Source organism: Ranitomeya imitator, chromosome 4 (assembly GCF_032444005.1).
Source record: "Ranitomeya imitator isolate aRanImi1 chromosome 4, aRanImi1.pri, whole genome shotgun sequence".
Lineage (NCBI taxonomy): Eukaryota > Metazoa > Chordata > Amphibia > Anura > Dendrobatidae > Ranitomeya > Ranitomeya imitator.
Genome location: NC_091285.1, coordinates 447200903 through 447224027, shown reverse-complemented (window position 1 = coordinate 447224027; position 23125 = coordinate 447200903). Strand labels below are relative to the sequence as shown.

Sequence of the window (23125 nt, the reverse complement as noted above, 5' to 3'; positions counted from 1 at the left end):
CCTTAGAGATAGGGTCTGTTATCTCCTATGACCATGGGGTGCCCTATTATGACACTGAGTGTCCTGCTACTGCTGTGAAACCAAGAGGTCAGCCTCCAGTGCCTTCTTTAAATGCCTATAACACACAAAATATGTTTCAAATGCAATCAAATCTTTGTTATAACAGCATGTCATGCTACATTACATTGATTTATTAATGATCTACAAATGCGGTACCAACCCTTTAAGAAGCCCTCCTACTCTGCACTCATTACTTGTATTAATTGCACTTGTTTGAACTAGTTACCTGTATAAAAGACACCTGTCCATACACAATCAGACTCCAACCTCTCCACTACGACCAAGACTAAAGAGCTGAATAAGGCCACCAGGGAGTAAATTTTAGAACTGCATAAGGCTGGGATGGGCTACAGGACAATAGGCAAGCAGCTTGGCGAGAAGGCAACAACTGCTGGGGCTCCATGCAGGATAGTGCCTTGTGGGGTAATGATGATACTGGGAAAGCTCAGGAATCAGCCCAAAACTACACGGGAGGACCTGGTCAATGACCTGAAGAGAGCTGGGACCACAGTCTCAAACATTACCGATAGAAACACTATGCTGTCATGGATTAAAGTCCTGCAATATACCCAAGATCACCATGATCACTATAGCACATCCCCAGGCCCGTTTGAAGTTCACCAATTACCATCTGGATGATCCTGGGGGGACATTGGAGAAGGTCATGTGGTCACATGAGCCCAAAATAGATCTGATATCAACTCCACTCGCCATGTTTGGAGGAAGAAGGAGGTTGAGGAGGAGGAGTAGGAGTATAACCACAAGAACACCGTGAAGCATGGTGGGGGAAACCACTTTTGGCAAGCTTTTCTGCAGAGGTGACAGGACTACTGCACCGTATTGAAGGAAGGACACAGGAGGCCATGTATCGCAAGATTCTGGCCAAAAACCTCCTTCCCCAGTAAGAGCACTGAAGAGGGGTCCTGGCTGGGTCTTCTAGCATGAGAATTACTTGAAACACTCAGCCAGGGCAATTAAAGAGTGGCTCCATAAGAAGCATTTAAAGGTCCTGGAGTGGCCTACCCAGTCTCCAGACCTGAATCCAATAGAAAATCTTTGGAGGGAGCTGAAGCACAATGTTGCCCAGTCACAGCCCCAAAACCTGAAAGATCTGAAGATGATCTGTATGAAGAAGTGGGTCAAAATTACTACTGCAGTGTGTGCAAACTTGGTCAAGAACTACAGGAAACATCTGACCTCTAATTGCAAAGAAAAGTTTCTGTACCAATATTAAGATCTGTTTTTCTATTGTATAAAATACTTATTTCATGCAATAAAATGCAATTTATACAATGTGATTTTTTTTAGATTCTGTCTCTCACAGTTGAAGTGTATCTACAATAAAAATTACAGACTTCTCCATTCTTTGTAGATTACAAAACTTGTGAATTCAGCAGTGCATCAAATACTTATTTTCCCACTGTAGGTCAGACAAACGTGTGTAGGGTTGACATATTGATACTTACACATCCACAGGTAATACAGCATTTTACATGTGCGCTGATAATCAGCTGGAATATCTGCTGAGAAGTCTTGGTAGAAGCATGGTTTGATGGGACACTTTTGAGGAAGAGGAGGCCAATTGTTCTGTCTTACTGTAGGAGAGAAAGTATGTCATGCAGATTTATATTGGTTAACACCTTAGGGCATAAGTACATAAAAGTCTTGTGCTGCGGTAAAAGAATATGGAGGTGGCACAGGAGCTGGGCTCCCACCACACACTGTAAATGCCAGCTGTAGCCGGCCTACTGCAATAGCTGTTGCCAACCATTTAGAATGTAAATTTTTGGTGAAGAATCAATAACAAGTGGAACACAATTGTGAAGTTGAACGAAATGTATTGGTTATTTTAAATTTTTGTGGAAATTCAAAAACTGAAAAGTGGGGCGTCCAATATTATTCGTCCCCTTTAACTTAATACTGCTGAAGAAAAGCAGGCCCAAACAGTGATGCTGCCACCACGATGTTTGACAGTGGGGATGGTGTGCTCAGGGTGATGAGCTGTGTTGCCTTTACGCCAAACATATCGTTTGGCATTGTTGCCAAAAAATTTGATTTTGGTTTCATCTGACCAGAGCACCTTCTTCCACATGTTTGGTGTGTCTTCATGTTTGAAGCATGATATGTGGGAAAAGGTTGAAAAGTTCCAGGGAGCCGAATACTTTCGAAATGTATGTATGTATCTTCGTCAGCTGAATGATCGGTTGAAATATTATTCAGCCAACACATATCTAATACGTATGGGAGCTTTAAAGGGGTTGTGTGACTGCAGACTTGTGAATCCTCCCTGTGCACACAGTCAGAACTCTGATGATGTGGATGGTCACATGAAGTATATGATATGCATATTCCCGGCCACATTCCAACTAGATGTGCACAGCCTCGCTCAATTCTTTTGTGAGCAAGGCCGCCCAAGTCTAGTCAGAATGTGACTGGTAATATAATTTAGCATACTTGCAGTCACATAACCGCCTGCTCCCGAAGCAGGCACCAGAGAATTCTTACAACACCCAGTGTGCGCACTATACGGATTCACACGTCTGCAGTCACAGTTACTGTAGACTTTCATGTCAAACCTGGATAACACCTTTAAGGCTATATTCACACATTGCCTATTTAGTGCCATGCTAAATGCAGATTTTTCTGTAGCTTCTGCTGCAGATTTCATCTTTTCTTTTGTAGATCTTGAAATATGCTATGAAATTTTCACAAAGAATTGACACTGCAGATTATAAAAGCTTAACCTTATGTCAGTTTCCACCTGAAATTTTCAGCAACATGTAGAGGAGATTTGTTGAAATTTTATGTACCTAGCGGATCACCTTTTTAGGCCATGTTAACAGGTGCAAAAACATCGCTTTGCTTCTGCTGTGATTTTAGTCATTTGTAATGTAATAAATAGCAATTTGTTCTCATTTATTTGTGCATGTTTTTGGAACTCTAAAAACACCTGCTTTTTTATACTCCCCATAAGTCTATTAAGAAAAAACTAAAGAAAACACAATTCAATAGCATCTTGGAATGCAAATTGTGCATGACTTTTCACTAAACCACATCCAATTTGCTTGAACTATTAAACTCAGCAAATTTTCTGCATAAAAAACTGCATTGTTTATAAATGTGGGAACATGGTCTTTATCCTGATTATTTTCGCCACACAAATCCATGCAGAAAATCTGCACTAGAGCATCAACATATGAACTTATGCCAACAATGCAGAGCATTTCCATCAAAGAATTGCAGTATTATTTCTTAAGAGCAGAAGCAGGATACCGAGCAGGGACTACTGTATTAAACCCCAGCATACTTACAGTTAATATTTACATTCGTCATTTCTTTCTCTTTCCTCTCAATCTCGGCTGCTTTCCTATCCAGCTCCTCTTGCTGCTGGAGAAGGCTAGCTTGTGCTGCCGCTGCTACTGCCTGTAGTGAGGAGAGAAAGGAGCGACATAAGGTCTGATATGCAGATATCAGGCAGCCATTTCTTTGCCTACCGCAGGCAGTATGTCACCATGAGGATCAAATAGTGAAAAAAACTAACAGTTTATGTGGGGCTGCTAAGTGGTAGCTGGGGTGTGTGCATGTGGACCTTATAAGCCAAATGTACGGCCCCCAGGCTGCAAAAGGAGGCAAAATTATATGGCGCAACGCCCCGCAATACTAACCCTGCATGCAGAGGGCTCGGCCCAGCTATAAATAACAGAAACGCTAATCAATTTTCTCCTCCTATGGAGAAACTGTGGCATCTTTAACAGTTGTCATTTGTGCGTACATCTAAATTTGTGACTATGTATGGACTCTCTGTATTTGCCTATGCCATTTCCAATTCCTAATTAGTTTAGATATTCATACATAATGATGGTCTCCATTTACACAAATCCACTGTCATTTAGTTTCTCCCTCTAATAAGCGGATGAAAAAAAAAAATAAAAAAAAGGGGGGGGGGGAGGGACACAGCAACACTTATGATTGATCTACTCAATGGAATATTGCTCTCAAGTACAAAGCCCAAGCCCCACCATCCTTGATCAAGACGAATGATTAGAAAGGAACCGCAGCATTCCAATGCAAAAATGGATTCAACAGATCATCTTTATTACACTAAACTTAAAAAAAAACAACGACATTTTGACTTACAGAGTCTTTACTGAGCTCATAAGTAGATGGCATGGAGTATAGATGAGCAGATCGATTCGCAAGACTCCGATCAGCGATCAGTCAGGTCAGTAGTCTCTGGCTGCGAGGTAGGGGAAGCTCTTACCTTCTGGGATCTCTGGAGTGACTTGTGATGAGCGGAGCAGGAGCAATGTTATCTGCAGGGTCGTACTGGCCCACTGGAGAACCGGAGGATTCTCCAGTGGGCCCAGGCACTGACACCTGCTGGCATACTGGCCAGCAGATGCCTAAGGCCCTCACTGCTCTAGGAGCCCCCAGCCAGTGGCTATGGGGCCCCTGAGTCAAGGGGGCCCGAGCTGTGCCAGTGGAGCAGCAGCGGGTAACAGGAAGCCACACCTGTCCCTGCTGCTAAAGAGAAAAGAATATTCATGCTTCTCCACACACCCATTGGCGTGGAGAGGAGTGAATACCATTTCACTTTAATAGCGGGCAGCGTTAGTCACAGGCTGCAGCTAACACTGCCCGCACGTAAAGCCCCACCACCACCGCACCACTCTCACACAAAGCACCGCACCACATACACACACGCACGTCTTGCAGCACATCCTGGCATCCTGCTGCCTGTCTGAGACAGCGCAGCTGGATGACATCATCATTTAGCGCACGGCTGTTTCAGACAGAAAGCTGACGGCGAGGAAGAGGCTGCCGAGATGTGCTGCAAGTGTATGTGGTGCGGTGCTTTGTGTGAGAGTGGTGCTGTGGCGTTTGTGTGTCTGTATTGGAGATTGGCAATGATGGGGTGGTGGGGAAGGAGGCAATGATGGGGGTGGTGGGGGAGAAAGCAATGATGGTTGTGGGGGAAAGGATAATGATGGTCGTGGTAGAAAAAGACAATGATGGGGGTTGTGGGAGAGAAGGCAATGATGGAGGTGGTGGAAAGGGCAATGATGGGGGTGGAGGGGGAGAACAATGATTGGAGGCGGAGAGAGGCTGCATTATACCCTATGAGGGGGGCTGCATTATACTTTATGAGGGGGCTACATTATATTCTGTGGGGGGGGGGCTGCATTATTCTCAGGGGACTACATTATATTCTATGGGGGATACACCATACTATACGGTATGACCAGTGGGGTAGTGACCATTCTTCGGTCTCTGTACACAAAAGTTCTACGCTGGCTGTAAAGAGCAGAGCAATACCCAGAGCTCTGCACTAAACCCAGATGTGAGCTACACAACCCAAAAATATACCTGCGGAGACGGCTCTATCGATGGCTGTAGAACAGCAGGCTGAGAAGGCATCACGGGTTGAACCGGCACAGTTTTCTGATTTGTTGTCTGTAAGTAAGCAAGCAATTAACATATGTATACATTTAAAAAAGAAGATAGTCAGAAATACTAACCAGTTGGTTGCAGGAAGAAACAAAAGACTCAGTAGAGGTGAGCATGTCATCCAATATTTCATACATTCCAATGGGTGTATTCATAAATGTATATCATTCAGATGGGTGCATTCATATACACTCAAAAAACAATGTGACATGTGACAAATGAGCCCCACATACAAATACAGAGAATTACTGAATTACTGCTAATGTGAAGAGATCACATGAAAATAATAACGTGACTGCAGAGAATAAGGCAATCCAATGCCTTGTACCATGTGAATGTGGAGATTAGAACAACATTACCCACCAAACGGGAATTCTCAGAGAAAGGGTTGAATTCTTCCAAGTTCCCATGGCCGCCGCTGGTGATTTGTGTGACTGCAGGATCCTAGAAAAATAATATGTAAAATATGTTGTAAAGAGATAACAAAAATACAAACATACACTTGATATACGAGTCAGCAAGAGATGAAATAACCAGACAGGAGAATCATGATGCTCGAATCATGGGCTGCATGACAGACACTGGCGGAGTTATTGGAGCCATGTACGTTTCAGAGAAAAATATACTTTAATAATCAGCCAGGGTTCATGCATTTCAGAAAGCATGTATTAGTTGGCTTCTCCTCAACCTGCTCCATATGACTGACAAGTCATGTGTGTGTGTATGGAAATGGAATAACTAGCCTGAAATATTGCTATGATGGTGGAAATATTGTCTTCGATGTAAGTATTTGATCCCTTGCTGATTTTGTAAGTTTGCCCACTGACAAAGACATGAACAGTATATAATTTTAAGGGTAGGTTCATTTTAACATTGAGAGATAGAATATCAAAAATAAAATCCAGAAAAATCACATTGTATAAATTATATAAATTTGAATTTTGCAGTGAGAATTAAGTATTTGATCCTTCTGGCAAACAAGACTTAATACTTGGTGGCAAAACCCTTGTTGGCAAGCACAGCTATCAGACGTTTTTTGTAGTTGATGATGAGGTTTGCGCACATGTCAGGAGGAATTTTGGTCCACTCCTCTTTGCGGATCATCTCTAAATCACTAAGATTTTGAGGCTGTTGCTTGGCAACTCAGAGCTTCAACTCCGTCATAAGTTTTCTATGGGATTAAGGTCTGGAGACTGGCTAGGCCACTCCATGACCTTAATGTGCTTCTTTTTGAGCCACTCCTTTGTTTCCTTGGCTGTATGTTTTGGGTCACTGTCTTGCTGGAAGACCCAGCCACGACCCATTTTTAATGTCCTGGCGAATGGAAGGAGGTTGTCACTCAGGAATCGGATTTTATGGTACATGGCACGATCCATTCTCCCATTGATGCGGTGAAGTAGCCCTGTGCCCTTAGCAGAGAAACACCCCCAAAACATAACGTTTCCACCTACATGCTTGACAGTGTTCTTTGGGTCATAGGCAGCATTTCTCTTCCCCCAAACACGGCGAGTTGAGTTAATGCCAAATACCTCAATTTTTGGGTCATCTGACCACAGCACCTTCTCCCAATCACTCACAGAATCATCCACGTGTTCATTGGCGAATTTTAGACGGGCCTGCACATGTGCCTTCTTGAGCAGGGGTACCTTGCAGGCACTGCAGTATTTTAAACCTGTATGGTGTAATGCGTTAGCAATAGTTTTCTTGGTGACTGTGGTCCCAGCTGCCTTGAGATCATAAACAAGTTCTCACCTTCCTCGTGATCAAAGATACCCCCGAGGTGACATTTTGCATGGTGCCCCAGATCGATGTTGATTGACAGTTATTTTGCATTTCATCCATTTTCTTACTATTGCATCAACAGTTGTCTCCTTCTCACCCAAAATCTTACTTATGATTTTGTAGCCCATTCCAGCTTTCTGCAGGTCTATGATCTTGTCCCTGACATCCTTATAAAGCTCTTTGGTCTTGCCCATGTTGTCGAGGTTAGATTCTGACTGAGTCTGTGGACAGGAGTCTATTATAAATTTGATTATGTAAGACAGCGGTCTTTAATGCAGGTAACGAGAGGATAAGAAGCGTCTAATGGTCTATAGGAGCCAGAACTTTTATTCTATCTCTCAATGTTAAAATTAACCTACCCATAAAACGATAGACTATTCATGTCTTTGTCAGTGGACAAACTTACAAAATCAGCAAGGATCAAATATTTCCTTCACTGTACATTACAACTCCCTTTACTATGTGAATAAATGGCGAACCTATAGGATTCAAGCCTATATTGGTTGACACAAAGAAAGATCAACACCAGATGATAGGCTGCCATGGCCTCTAGCCACAAAAAAGGGCCAGATTTAGTGTGACCTTTTACAGTGGTCATATAATCAGCATATGCTCACTTTCCTGGTAAATGGACCATAAAAAGATAACCAACAATATCCGATCATAACACAAGCAACTCTCCACACATGTATGCTCTTGCACGTATCATGACAACTTAGCATACATATTTCCATGGTATGGTATACACTCTTTGAGGCTTAGCATACATAGACTTATTAGGTTTCCATTGTACTTTGCTATGCAAGAAAAAAAAATGTGAAAAAGTTCTAAATACTTAAATATATATTATATTATTAAAGGGAACCTGTCACCCCCAAAATCGATGGTGAGGTAAGCTCATCATCATCAGGGGCTTATCTACAGCATTCTGTAATGCTGTAGATAAGCCGCCGATGTTACCTGAAAGAGGAGAAAAAGAGGTTATATTATAGTCACCCAGGGGCGGTCCCGCTGTGGTGGGCGTCTCAGGTCCGGTACAACGCCTCCCATCTTAATTCCATGACGTCCTCTTCTTGTCTTCACGCCGCAGCCCCAGCGCAGGTGTACTGTGTCTGCCCTGCTGAGGGCAGAGCAAAGTACTGCAGTGCGCAGGGCCTCTCTGACCTTTCCCGGCGCCTGCGCACTGCAGTACTTTGCGCTGCCCTCAACAGGGCAGACAAAGTACACCTGCGCCGAAGCCGCGGCGTGAAGACCAGAAGAGGACGTCATGGAATGAAGATGGGAGGCCCCGGAGCGGACCTGAGACGCCCATGTGACCCGGACCGCAGCGGGACCGCCCCTGGGTGAGTATACAGGTCCTTCTCAAAAAATTAGCATATAGTGTTAAATTTCATTATTTACCATAATGTAATGATTACAATTAAACTTTCATATATTATAGATTCATTATCCACCAACTGAAATTTGTCAGGTCTTTTATTGTTTTAATACTGATGATTTTGGCATACAACTCCTGATAACCCAAAAAACCTGTCTCAATAAATTAGCATATCAAGAAAAGGTTCTCTAAACGACCTATTACCCTAATCTTCTGAATCAACTAATTAACTCTAAACACATGCAAAAGATACCTGAGGCTTTTATAAACTCCCTGCCTGGTTCATTACTCAAAACCCCCATCATGGGTAAGACTAGCGACCTGACAGATGTCAAGAAGGCCATCATTGACACCCTCAAGCAAGAGGGTAAGACCCAGAAAGAAATTTCTCAACAAATAGGCTGTTCCCAGAGTGCTGTATCAAGGCACCTCAATGGTAAGTCTGTTGGAAGGAAACAATGTGGCAGAAAACGCTGTACAACGAGAAGAGGAGACCGAACCCTGAGGAAGATTGTGGAGAAGGACCGATTCCAGACCTTGGGGAACCTGAGGAAGCAGTGGACTGAGTCTGGTGTGGAAACATCCAGAGCCACCGTGCACAGGCGTGTGCAGGAAATGGGCTACAGGTGCCGCATTCCCCAGGTAAAGCCACTTTTGAACCATAAACAGCGGCAGAGGCGCCTGACCTGGGCTACAGAGAAGCAGCACTGGACTGTTGCTAAGTGGTCCCAAGTACTTTTTTCTGATGAAAGCAAATTTTGCATGTCATTCGGAAATCAAGGTGCCAGAGTCTGGAGGAAGACTGGGGAGAAGGAAATGCCAAAATGCCTGAAGTCCAGTGTCAAGTACCCACAGTCAGTGATGGTGTGGGGTGCCATGTCAGCTGCTGGTGTTGGTCCACTGTGTTTCATCAAGGGCAGGGTCAATGCAGCTAGCTATCAGGAGATTTTGGAGCACTTCATGCTTCCATCGGCTGAAATGCTTTATGGAGATGAAGATTTCATTTTTCAGCACGACCTGGCACCTGCTCACAGTGCCAAAACCACTGGTAAATGGTTTACTGACCATGGTATTACTGTGCTCAATTGGCCTGCCAACTCTCCTGACCTGAACCCCATAGAGAATCTGTGGGATATTGTGAAGAGAAAGTTGAGAGACGCAAGACCCAACACTCTGGATGAGCTTAAGGCCGCTATTGAAGCATCCTGGGCCTCCATAACATCTCAGCAGTGTCACAGGCTGATTGCCTCCATGCCACGCCGCATTGAAGCAGTCATTTCTGCCAAAGGATTCCCAACCAAGTATTGAGTGCATAACTGAACATTATTATTTGATGGTTTTTTTGTTTGTTATTAAAAAACACTTTTATTTGATTGGATGGGTGAAATATGCTAATTTATTGAGACAGGTTTTTTGGGTTATCAGGAGTTGTATGCCAAAATCATCAGTATTAAAACAATAAAAGACCTGACAAATTTCAGTTGGTGGATAATGAATCTATAATATATGAAAGTTTAATTGTAATCATTACATTATGGTAAATAATGAAATTTAACACTATATGCTAATTTTTTGAGAAGGACCTGTAATCTAACGTCTTTTTCTCCTCTTTCAGCTAACATCGGGGGGCTTATCTACAGCATTCCAGAATGCTGTAGATAAGCCCCTGATGACGGTGAGCTTACCTCATCATCGATTTTGGGGGTGACAGGTTCCCTTTAAACCTCACAGACCTAAGAGAAGTGTAAAAACAGAAGCTATGTGAGAAAAATAAGCAGAAAGTAAAAGCAATTTTAATCAGGCTCTTCAGAGGATTATTAAAACGCCCCAAAATGGGTTACTAGACTGTGAGCTTTCAGATTCTAAGAAATGTACCTAATGGCCCGATCCGCTACGTGGACCTTTTAGGACATCCAGTCAGTCATGTACCTTGCATTCTTATGTAAGGCCATTCATGGCAGATTTTCTTTTCTTTCTGGGAATATGCAAGTGTTACATAAAGACTTTGTGGCTCGTTTGGAGCATTGTGCCCAGAGCTCAGCACTGAATGTCCCCACTCTTTATAGATCAGCACTGAAAGGTGCAACATGAGAATTTACTTAGACCCGACCTGTCACTTGAGGAAAAAAAAAAGTTTAAGTACCTTGTATAAATTCTGTCAAGTCACCAATTCCACAGCCATCTATCTTTCCCGCTTTGTGCTGCGTCATTCTATTGTACAAATATCCACATTTATATCTTCTGTAGAACAGTATATGAAATATGTGATTTGTAGTCCAACTGAGTGTGTCTTCACTGGGGTTGTGTTATTTCACTCCTCCATCCTAAATGATGCTAACCACAGCTCAGCAGCTGATCTAGATGCTGCCGAACTGTAATTGTCAGTGTCTGGAAGGGAGGGGTAAAAGAGCACGACTCCAGAGAAGACTGAAGAAACGCCCAGTTGGCCTGCAAGAAGAGATTTCACATAGTGTGCCCCAGAAGGAAAAAATGTGAATATCCCTGCAATGGAGCAATGCAGTGCAAAATGGAAAAGAGCGCCAGAATCAGGTGAACGCAGGGATTTCTACAAGGTATTTAGCTACATTTATTGAGTGACAAGTTCTCTTTAAATAGCCCTAAATCTGTATACAAATGATGATGTGAAACACATCAGTATATATTCAGTAACAGCTGTAATTCTACAAAATGCCATTACTGCACTCCTGCTTCTAAGAGATGAGATTTTTGTCCTCCTATACATAATACTTATGACAGAAAGTGCAAACCATTTGCTAGAGGGGGGAGGTGTGCAAGGGTCAGTAAGCCTTGAAAATGAAAAGCAAGTGCAGCCACTCCCTGCACGTTATAACAGGTTTGCCCAGTGGATGACTCACATGTGACATGTGGGAAGGGGATATAGCACATACTGTCCCTGAAAGCAACACCAAGAAGTTTCCTGACTGGCCAATTTTAAAGTGTATATTTTGGTTTTTAGAATTACTTTATATATAATACGTACTAAATTGTCTATTTATGATTGCAGCAGATGTAAAACAGGAGAGACTTAGTTCATATTAGATTCTTTGTTTCCAAACTCTAAAAACAGCCACACAATATTACCCTTCAGTTACGCTACTGTACCCGGAATTAAAAGAGAACCATAGCCCTTCACCTTGTTTTGTAGTAGACGCTTTGCATTTAGGCAAACAGACCTTTATTGCCATCCACAAGTGCCTAACTAGTCCACCATAGTGCTTCATAGAGCGGTGAGGCTCATCAAGACAGATCCACTGCGCCAATGGCCACCATTGAAATTAACCCATAAATGGACACGTGTGCGGGGCAGTGCCAGGCGAAGGCTGGTTCTGGATAACAGGAGCTGTGGCGGAGAAGTTCTCATGCACTAAATCACTGTGATCCGGTTTCAAGAGCTTTTATGGTTTAGCACTGAGGACGAGCGGCTGTTGTTATTTCGAGAAATTTCTATTTCACAGCAACCATTCTTAAGCCACATTCACACTGCAAGAATTTATCATCGGCAAATCCGTTAAGGATCAGTTTCATTTGCATAAAAAAAATAATCATCCACAACAGACGTCAGCGAGGGAATTTGCCCCATAGTAATTTTAAAAGGACTAGATCTACAATTAGCATCGATATGGAACATGGAAACATACGCTGCATTTTAGCATTCTAAATAACTTATTTGAAACAGGTGACAGATGTACAAATTCTTGAAAAAAGTTAAGGGATTATGTCCAGTTTTTAGGCTTGAAGCTTGCACCAAAATCTTAAGGTTTCTGATCACCGGTAAGCTCTTTGTTGGAAAGGTGGACATGTTGACCATTAATTGACAATGGAAGTGCATTCCTGTAGACTTTATGTTATCCAGGTTATCGAAGTGTGTTACAGTTGTATTGTAATGCAAATGCTACAAAAAAAATATAGAATGCTACATTTAAATATTTACAATAAAAAATTCAATATATATATATATATATATATATATATATATATATATATATATATATATATATATATATATATATATATATATATATATATATATACATACATACACACACACGGATATAAATATTCGTTCTTTGCTGATTTGTTTTTATGGCTCTGCTAGATCAGGTATCATGTGTCATGTATCATGTGGCCGAAGTTTAGACTCTGCCCTGAGACTTTATCAGCCATGTGTTTACTCACTTGGGTGACAGTATGATGACTTCATGCACTAAACATGGCTGAGAACACAGACATCCTGTGAAAGTGTGTTGTAACAGCTAAACCTCATTTACATAAAAAAAAAATATTTTTTTTTTAGTAAAAATAAGTTCCCAAGCTTCTGCTATTAGACAAAGAAAATCAGACAGCACCTTGATATAAAACAAATAGTATGTAGGTGCTCTGCATATTTGTTTTCTCTACAGAACCATTGTGCAAACCTGATAACGTGTGGGGGACAATAGGAGTACATGTTTTACCTATGACACTATAGAACACATGAATAAAATACAAATTTGGCTTTACTCTGATACTTAAAACAATGTAGAAGTTGGGTTAAGGTCTCTTTCACACATCACTATTTTACATCAGTGTTTGTATGCCAAAACCAGGAGTGGAACTTTTAGAGAAAAAGTAGAATTGAAAGCTTGCCACCTGTTCTGGACACACTTCTGGTTTTGGCGTACTAATATTGATGCAAAATACTGATGTGTGAATGAGGCCTTAGATAGCAAAATATCATTGCATTGTACAAGTCAAGTTCTAAGTACTGTTAAACAAAGCATAATAGAAATATAGGCCTGTATGTAAAGGGGTGATCCTATGATTTATTACCATACCAGAAATCCAGAAGAGATGTTAATGGTGGTCGATTTACAGTATGCCTAGCATGTAAAACCAACTTTATGTACCTTTTTTTTTTTTTTACTGCTTCAGCTATGCTACAATCTGTCTCCTTCCCCCTCTGGCAGCTAACAATATAGTCTCTTCTAATTTTACATGCAGACAGGTAACATGGGATCCAGAATAGTGAAGACATGCTGTGTCACTTCCAGAGTATGCACTCCCATAAAAAACAATGACAATTTAATGAAATAAAACAGTAAAGATTTCGGCCCCCCGAATCATCAACTGTGTTTTTCTTGTAGGCCGGAGTCAAGCTGCCATTCAACATGGCCGATTTCTATGCGATAAAACATCACATAGCACTTGGCCCAGTCTTATACTATGGGCCAGCTCAAATTTGTGATTATTTTCTCTTGCTAAATCAGCATGCGACAACAATGACCGCATACTGCGATTGGCAGCGAGACTTGGTGCACTCGCACCCATGTAAGACTATGGGTGCGAGTGACAACGCACAGCACTCGGATATCACCTGAGTGCTGTGCGTTATACGTGGACCCTGGCAATGGAGGAGATGGAGAAATGACTTTGTCTCCTCTGCAGCTGTGCTCCGATCCTTTCTGTGTGCGAGGCTCGGAGCACAGACACATGACACTCGGCTCCCGCTGACAGCAGAGCAGGAGCCGAGGGTCATTAGCATCTCGCATCCGATGGCATACACTAGTGTGACTCCATCCTTAGTGAATTTTTTTTTTTTTTGTCTTGTGGCATTAGTTGCCTTTTTTGGTACTAAATTTATCAATATAGTGCATGCTATTCATGAATTGTCATAAAGTCAAACATGGTCTAGGTCTTTAAATATTTTTGCAAAAGTTCAAAAATAATGCACCAAAATGTTGGCATCATCAGTAGTACTCCAGTGGAAACTGGAATGGAGTTGTACCAAATTTCGGATATTACTTCTTTGTAAAGTCACAATTGATGAATCTGGTTAAAATGCCTGGAACAGCTCAAGGCCATTAAGTGAAAAAAAAAACCTTTGGAGGAGTGGAGGAGTGGAGGAGTATATATAAAATAGACTTAAAATAAAAAATGTCTCGAACAGAATAACAAGTTGGAAGCACAAAAAACAGGTGAAAACACAAGGATAGACAAAAAACAGGTGTGAAGGCAAAAGGGGCCTTTGGCGAGGGCTATGACTGAGCGTGGGTGACCAGCCCCATCAGCTCAGTAGGGGACCTGCACACTGCTATACACCTTCAGCGTCAGGTGGCATCATACTGGGTTAGCAAATATATACTCATTTTATTTTACAGAACGTAAATTACAAATATCCATTTTTCATAATACATGCAATAAATGGAGTGTTTCATTGTGGGTCAACCATATTATAATTGGAAACTGATATCTTTTGGGAAAGGTGGGCCAAGCTGTTCTGCTGTAGACTTGACGCCTATGTAAAATGTCAGGTTGTTATTCCTGGACTCTCTAGAATGCCGTTTATGACCTTTGCCTAAATGTATTCAGTTTATTTTCTGCTTGACCAAACGCAACGTCTTTAAATAAAGTACCTGGGTGAGTATAACCAGGATAGTACTCCTACAATCACAAAAACCAACATGACTGTTAAGGACTCATTTTACCTAGAATCACACACTGTGCTCGGTGTCGGGGCTTCAACCGTAATCCACGAAAAACAGGATTCCGACTCAAGCCCAGTGAAGTCATCAGTTGCTATTATGAGGTCGGTGTAAGTCACTTTTGACAGTTTTGATCCCATTCTGGCAGGGTTGGTCACTTTCAGACATGCACAAAAATGTGGAAAATCAAAATCAGAGCGCAAGAAAAAAAACTTTGTTTTATAGACTGGGGATATATTCTTCACACATCCCCTCCAATATGTCCACTTTTACAGACTAGTTTATGGGACTTTCCAACAAAAATTAGAACTTTTGGCAAGTTAAATAATTTTACATCTCAACAATGCTCCAAAGACTAGGAGGCCATACAGTTTACCCAAGCATTAGCCAAAACACAGCCCAATTTGTGTGGTGCTATCCCAATACACCCAGATGGTAGATGTTGGGAAAAGAGAAGTTGCACATTGGATTGTAATAAGCCTAATCATTTAGGGGATGCACACTTTTTTTTGCCATTTCTTAAAGCAGTTTTGCAAATTATTTCAGGTAGTTTGGCAAAGGTTTTTAACCCATAATGCAAGTGGGAGCTTTACAGGAAAACTGAAAAAAGGTGTTGGACGTATTGAGTAACTATATGATACTACATGTTAGATGCTGTGGAATAAATTATATTTCCCTACTGTAAAAGTTTGGTGACCAGTACTGTAATCACAGGCTCCTGGAAACGCTCCAGGTGTCTGAAAAAAAGCACAGCTGTAAGCGATGGCAGACTGGCAGAAAATCTCCTGCCGAAGTGTGACAAGTAAATATTTAGCAACTCATGTGGAACTGTAAAGTAATAACAGCCGGCAGCTCTGCTGAGGCATGGCCTCTCAACCAAGTGTTTCATTAGAGATGGGCTGTCTGCAGACGCTGGGCCAACAAGGGTGCTGCACGGTTTACGAATTGGAATCCCAATCATGGGGAAGAGCAGGGAGTTATGGTAAACTTATTTTTTATTTTTTCCATCCGGGTGTAAAATTCTATCTACATGTGAATCTTGCCCCAGACTGGTATAAATAATACCACATCACACTTAATTTAGGTTTTACTGCCTAAAAGAAGTCACATTCGGTTGTCTCTGGCAGTCCCATAGCCAATCAACGGCGGGACAATGCTGCCACCACTTTATTCCAACAGGATGTTTAAAGGCTTTATTCTCAGGCTTGGTAGGGGGAGATATGGGATTACTTGCAAAAATGAGCATAACCTTTAGGCCACAGTCACACGTTCAGTATTTGGTCAGTATTTTACCTCAGTATTTGTAAGCCAAAACTAGGAGTGGGACAATCAGAGGAAAAGTGTAAGACTGTGTGCACACATTGCGTTTTTTTTTCACGTTTTTCCCGATAAAAAAGCTATAAAACCGCAAAAAAAGCGCATACAATAAGCATCCCATCATTTAGAATGAATTCCGCATGTTTTGTGCACATGATGGGTTTTTTGTTCTGTGAAAAAAAAAAAAAAAAACGCATCGCGATAAAAACCGCAGCATGTTCATTTATTTTGCGGGTTTTTTTTTGCGGATTTCCCACTACAAAATGCATTGGGAAGTGTCCGGGAAAAAACGTGGCAAAAACGCGTCAAAAACGCATGCGGTTTTCTTGCAGAAAATGTCCGGGTTTTCTCAGGAATTTTCTGCGAGAAATCCTGAACGTGTGCACATAGCCTAATAGAAACACGTCACCACTTCTGTATTATCACCCACTCCTCGTTTTAGCTTACAAATACGGAGGTAAAATACTGACCAAATACTGAGGGAAAATACTGACGTGTGAATGTGGCCCTTGGGTAAGAACAGACCATGTGGAGTTGGGGGGGCAGCGTTCACAAACCGCGCCATGCCTACACATGTGTCTAACGACATGACAGACATTATTTTCCACTATATAACTTAAAATAAATAAGTCTGAAAACAATAACACCATTTACCATTATGGGAGCTGTGAGGTCTTTATCCGTACAAACTGTACTTTTGGTACAATTTGTGTGTTGCAAACATCCTTTCGATATGTTGCATTTCGAAAATAGAAACTAACTAAAAAACACTGATTCGGACGTTATATTTATTAATACTATGGTCTTCAATATGTAAGGCGAGTAATGTGATATTTCAAAAGTTTGGACTTTCTCAGTAACCAGATTAACAAGTGTTTTTATATATTTATTGTTCCCATACATATAAGGCTAAACGATACATCTTGCGTGCCATGCAGGAAAATTAATGTTAGAGGTTTTTATTAAAAAAAATAATAATAATATGCACTGAAAAATCTGCATTATACACTTGAACCACAATTCATGAAGACAGGCATTCTTCACACCAGTCTCTATGAGTGGATGTGCTGGAGTCTCTTAATGAATCATTGGGGAATGGAGTAAGATCTGTGGCACAAGCAATTTGATAAGCCGTGGCCACCACCTGTTGCTCCCCCGACCCACCAAGGGTCTGCCCATATTGGATCAGATGGCTGAAACTGTTGCGAAGACGCCAAGAATCAAAACTTTGTGCACAGCTCCGCTTTCCACAAAAATGTTGAGCATTTCAAGAACATTTTAGGACAGAATTTGGGCGTAACCACTTTGTTAAATCGAGACAATGACGTGTGAATGTGGACTTGCTTCTCTAGATTCATATGCCTAGGCTACAGGACTATGTTCACATGTGGAGGACTTTGAGAACTTTAATACAGATTTACGCATGGGGTTGTTTCTGCATTATTTAAATGGATTTCTGGATGCCTGATTCAGACATACTGAATGGTCAGAGAAAGTTCTGCAACAAATCTTCAAACTTACGAGGAGATACAGAAGCTTTTTTTCCCCCCTCTCTCATAGCTCCATACAAAATCCATGAGAAGTAAAATTGCAACATGTTCCAAGTGGCATAGTAAGGAGGTACTCTAAGCCCATGATAAACAAGAGTAATAAGACAAAGTGATCGGTCTAATTTATACGGGGGAAAATGACAATATAGTTTATTTTCTCCTGGTAGCGAGGTCGTGAATAATAATCTTGTAGTCACATATACGTTGTGTATCTCCATTATGTCTCAGGCTCAGCCCATATTATATTACCAGTAGTGACATAGCACCTTATAATTACCTCTACATAGCAATAAGCTGGATACAATGCTCAGGAAGAGGGAGAACTACAAATATCATTAACGCCATTACTTGACTTTTAGTGGTTAGACAAGTTCCTTTTAATACCGGCTCACTGCTGTAACATTTTCTTCTATACTAAGCATGATAAAAAAAAAACTGCGGCAATATAAAATTCCATCTAGGAAGCAATTATTATTATTCAGGCAGCATGGATGTGTATCTAAGAACCATTGGATTCTGAAGACATCAAAGCTTTACTAAACAAGTAGCACTTAATGACAGGCTTGGGTGATGTGCATGGTTGCACTTGTAGTCCTAATTTATGGAAGGCAATTGGGCTGCACTCAGAGTGGGCAGAGTCACGGGTGTTGTGGGCAGAGCTGGGTGTGACCTCAGTTGGCTCTAAGGTTTGAGAACAAGTTTTTCCTGTGCAGCCATTTATCTAATAGGAAGTATGAGAGCTGCGCTCTTCGAAAGATGAGACTTTTTTTTCTTTTAACATTGGCTGTTCAGTTAAATCCAGTGTGCTCCCTGTTATCAGCCACCTCAGGACGCAGAGCAGTCCAGAAAAATCTTAACTTATACAAGTGACTCTGGGTTCCCTGATACTTGTACACCTCTTTTTTTTTTTTTATTTCAAAGGAGTGTGGCTTTAGTCTGCTTTACATAATTGTAAAGTCCATAAATTTGCTCTAATTAGGCTCGTACAAAAAAAAATGAAAAATGTAACTCAGGGGAGTGGTTGTCGTAAAACAAAAACTGTACACACTGGCAACTGGTCTTCCAATAAGGATTTAGAAGTCGCACTTTGTGATGGACAGGCCATAATGTAAGAACGTGTAGTCTTCCTCTGATAGGCCACTTTGGGGCTGTACAACACCATGGGCGGTTATTACTGTGCACTAAGTGTGAGCACAAAGGGAGCATAATTACTGTGGAGTACAATGGAGGCATTATTAGTATGGGGCACAAAATGAACACCTGCACGGTGAGGCACACTGGGGATGTTGGGGACAGCGGTGCCAGCAGTAAGGAACTTTTTTCCCCTGTCCGTAAAAAAAATAAAATGTAAGGCATCCGTGATTTCTTTGAAACTAGAGTTTTGAGGGTTTACAGATGTGTTCAGATCGCAATTATGGGCTGTAGACATGGATTATTCAATCTTCCAAGTATGGTTCTTCCAATTTGTCTGTAAAAAATATTGTCTGTGATTTTTTGATAAGCTTTCCAGAAACGAGTCGCGTTGGCAACACTGGTGGGGCACTAAGCATGGGAAATTTGTGTGCAGAGATCAGTCACAGTTGTCAGAGGTCTTTCTGATGGTCTAGCTCAGGATAGAGCAGAAAAGGCAGAGAGAACAAGTATAAGCCAACAAGACATCCCATTGAGCCGCTTGATGTAACCGTTCACCTTTCACTGTGCAGACGCTATCTGGCCATGATCTGGTGATAGAGCTGAGTAGGTGTATCTCAGCATGCAAGTTGTAAAACCTGTCTTTATTAAAAAAAAAAAATATTTCTAGAATGCCAACATATTCCGCACACTTTACAAACTGGAGGAGATAGAAAATGTAAGTCATTACAGTGTAGCACATAACTCAACCAAGAGGCGCGAGGGCCCTGCTCCCAAGCTTCAGTGCTCACAAGCTTCGGCCGAGGGGACAAGTCTACTAATCATCTGTTTGAAAAGAATCCAGAAAGCGTCTTAATACACGTGAATAGTTTATGTAATAGTTATATATCTGCACAACTTTTCCGTCCGACAAAGATAACTGATTACTACAGAATCAGTTTAAAGTGAACCTGTCACCAGGTTTGGCCGATAAGAGGTACGGCCATCGCCTTTCAGGGCCGATATACGGCATTCTATAATGCTGTGTACCTGCCCCAACCCGACCTGTAAAAGGAGAAAAATAACTTAGAATTATACTCACCCGGGGCGGTCTGGTCCGAGGGGTGTCACAGGTCTTGGTCTGGAGCCTCCCATCTTCTCACTTCATGTGGATGACGCATCCCTACGTCATCCACACAGTCTCCTCGGCATCGCGCTCCTCCACAGGCGTACTGATCTGTCCTGTTGAGGACAGAGCAAAGTACTGCAGTGCGCAGGGAAAGGTCAAAGAGCCCCGACGCATGCACACTGCAGTACTTTGCTCTGCCCTCAACAGGGCAGGACAGATCAGTACGCCTGCGGAGGAGTGCGGTGCAGAGGAGACTGTGTGGATGACGTAGGGATGCGTCATCCACACGAAGCAAGCAGGATGGCGTGGATCGTAAGCAGATGGGAGGCGCTAAACCAGGACCAGCGACGTCCCTCGGACTGGACAGCCCCGCAGGTGAGTATAATAAAAGTTATTTTTCTTCTCTTACAGGTCGGGTTGGGGGCAGATATACAACATTATAGAATGTTGAACACCAGCCTGGAATGGTGACCATATATCGGCCAAACCTGCTGACAGGTTCCCTTAAAAAAAAAAAAAAAAAAAATTTACTGGATATATGAACTCAAAAAGAAACAAACAAACAAACAAACAAAAAAAACACATACACCACAGCACAAAACCAGAATGATCCTGGATCAATTATTATTTTTTTTTGTAACATTGTAGTGTATGGTAAACAGATCTGCTGAAGAGCCAACCTTTCTCTGCTATTTGAATGGTTCAGCTTTTTTTTTTTACTTTTTGGATCCAATTCAAACAAATGATTACAGAACATGTGAACTATTGTGATTTATTACCATCTTCACTTTCCATCCCTGGATTATACAGTGGGAATCCATGTGACAGACCAACTGTGGAAAGCAATTAAAATAGACTAGGACAAACTAATTAGATTACACACATTCTTCACAAGGTCCTTCTTTTATCTCATTGTATGAACTGCAGGCTGTGTCACCGGACTGGGCGCAGCTGTACTCTGCATTCCAGCGAGTTTAATAAATAAGCGTTCGCTTGCTGTGACAACGCACATGTCAGTGCTGGGACATAGCCACATTAACGCCCAATCAAAATTAATCTATAATATATTGTTTTCAACACAGACCTTTTAAATTTGGTTCTATTATGTGCCAACACTTAAGCCCAACTTGCTGCTTTAGGCTGATCTCTAATGTTGTGTTCTAGAAATGCAAAACATTTTATAGAGCCCTCTGAAACTAATAGCGTTTGTCAAGATACAGATATGCCGCAGAAGGTTATGATGCCGCAGAAGGTTATGAGTTGCAAGTGCAGTGGGAGGGACAATGCACTTGAAGCTTTCTCGCCTCCCTCCATATTCCCAGAGAAAGAAGAGGCCAAAAATTGGGAGAGAGCCAGAAGAGCTGTAAGTGCCATGCCCACCCAACCTGCAATTCATTAGCATACAATTTCTAATACGGATTTCTCTAAAAAAAAACAAACAAAAAAAAAAAAAAAAAACTGATTTCTGCAAGACCGGTAAAACTGTACTCCGCATTAAAGCACCTCTACACTATCGTGTAAAACTTTAGGGTCACTTAGAAATGTCCTTATTTTGGAAAGAAAAGCACAGTTTTCTTTCCAATGAAGCTAACATTAAATGATTCAGAAATACACTCTATACATTGTCAATGTGGTAAATGACTATTCTAGCTGCAAACGTCTGGTTTGTAATGCAATATCTTCATAGGTGTATAGAGGCCCATTTCCAACAACCATCACTCCAGTGTTCTTATGGTACTTTGTGTTTGCTAACGGTGTCAGAAGGCTAATGGATGGTTAGAATACCCTTGAAAAACCTTGTGCAAGTATGTTAGCAGAGCTGAAAACAGTTTGGCTGATTAGAGAACCTCTGAACTTGACCCTTCTTTGAGCTAGTTGAGAATCTGGAGCATTACATTTGTTGGTTCCATTAAACTCTCAAAAAGGCCCCAAAAAAAAAAAAAAAAAAAGGATTTTCATGTGAAACTCGACAGTCTAGTCTTGTTCTTAGAAATGAAGGCTATTCCATGCGAGAAATTGCCAAGAAACTGAAAATTTCCTACAACGGTGTGTACTACAGTCATGGACAAAAATTTTGAGATTGAGACAAATATTAATTTTTCCAAAGCCTACTGCTTCATTTTTTCTAATGGCAATTTGCATATACTCCTGAATGTCAGAGTGATCAGCTTAACAGCAATTACTGTACTTGCAAAGTCAATGTTTGCCCCAAAAATGAACTTTAAGCCCCAAAACACATTTCAACATCATTGCAGTCCTGCCTTAAAAGGAGCAGCTAACGTCGTTTTAGTGATTGATCCATTAACACAGGTGTGGGTGTTGATGAGGACAGAGCTGGCGATCAATCAGTAATGATTAAGTAAGATTGACATCACTGGACACTTTAAAAGGAGGCTGGTGCTTGGTATCATTGTTGCTCTTCAGTTAACCATGGTTATCTCTAAAGATACACATGCAGCCATCATTGCACTGCACAAAAATGGCCTAACAGGGAAGAGTATCGCAGCTACAAAGATTGCACCTCAGTCAACAATCTATCGCATCATCAAGAACTTCAAGGAGAGAGCTTCCATTGTTGTCAAAAAGGCTCCAGGGCGCCCAAGAAAGACCAGCAAGCGCCAGGACCAGATCTTAAAACTGTTTCAGCTGCGGGATCGGACTACCAGCAGTGCCGAGCTTGCTCAGGAATGGCAGCAGGCTGGTGTGAGTGCTTCTGCACACACTGTGAGGCGGAGACTCTGAGCAAGGCCTGGTTTCAAGGAGGGCAGCAAAGAAGCCACTTCTCTCCAGAAAAAACATCAGGGACCAACTGATATTCTGCAAAAGGTACAGGGAGTGGACTGCGGCAAAGTCATTTTCTCTGATGAAT

At 41.6% G+C, this 23125-nt stretch overlaps 1 protein-coding gene across 1 annotated transcript in view; it reads right to left on the bottom strand.

Moving 5' to 3' along the window:
• Positions 1-23125, bottom strand: part of SCAMP2 (secretory carrier membrane protein 2) — a 51742-nt gene that overhangs the window by 13085 nt on the left and 15532 nt on the right. Inside the window, exons 2-5 of the mRNA XM_069765701.1 lie at positions 5872-5952; positions 5428-5514; positions 3372-3483; positions 1527-1655 (exon numbers count right to left, since the gene is read on the bottom strand). Of these exons, the coding sequence (XP_069621802.1) occupies positions 1527-1655; positions 3372-3483; positions 5428-5514; positions 5872-5952 (409 nt within the window). The remainder of the gene's footprint in view (positions 1-1526; positions 1656-3371; positions 3484-5427; positions 5515-5871; positions 5953-23125) is intronic.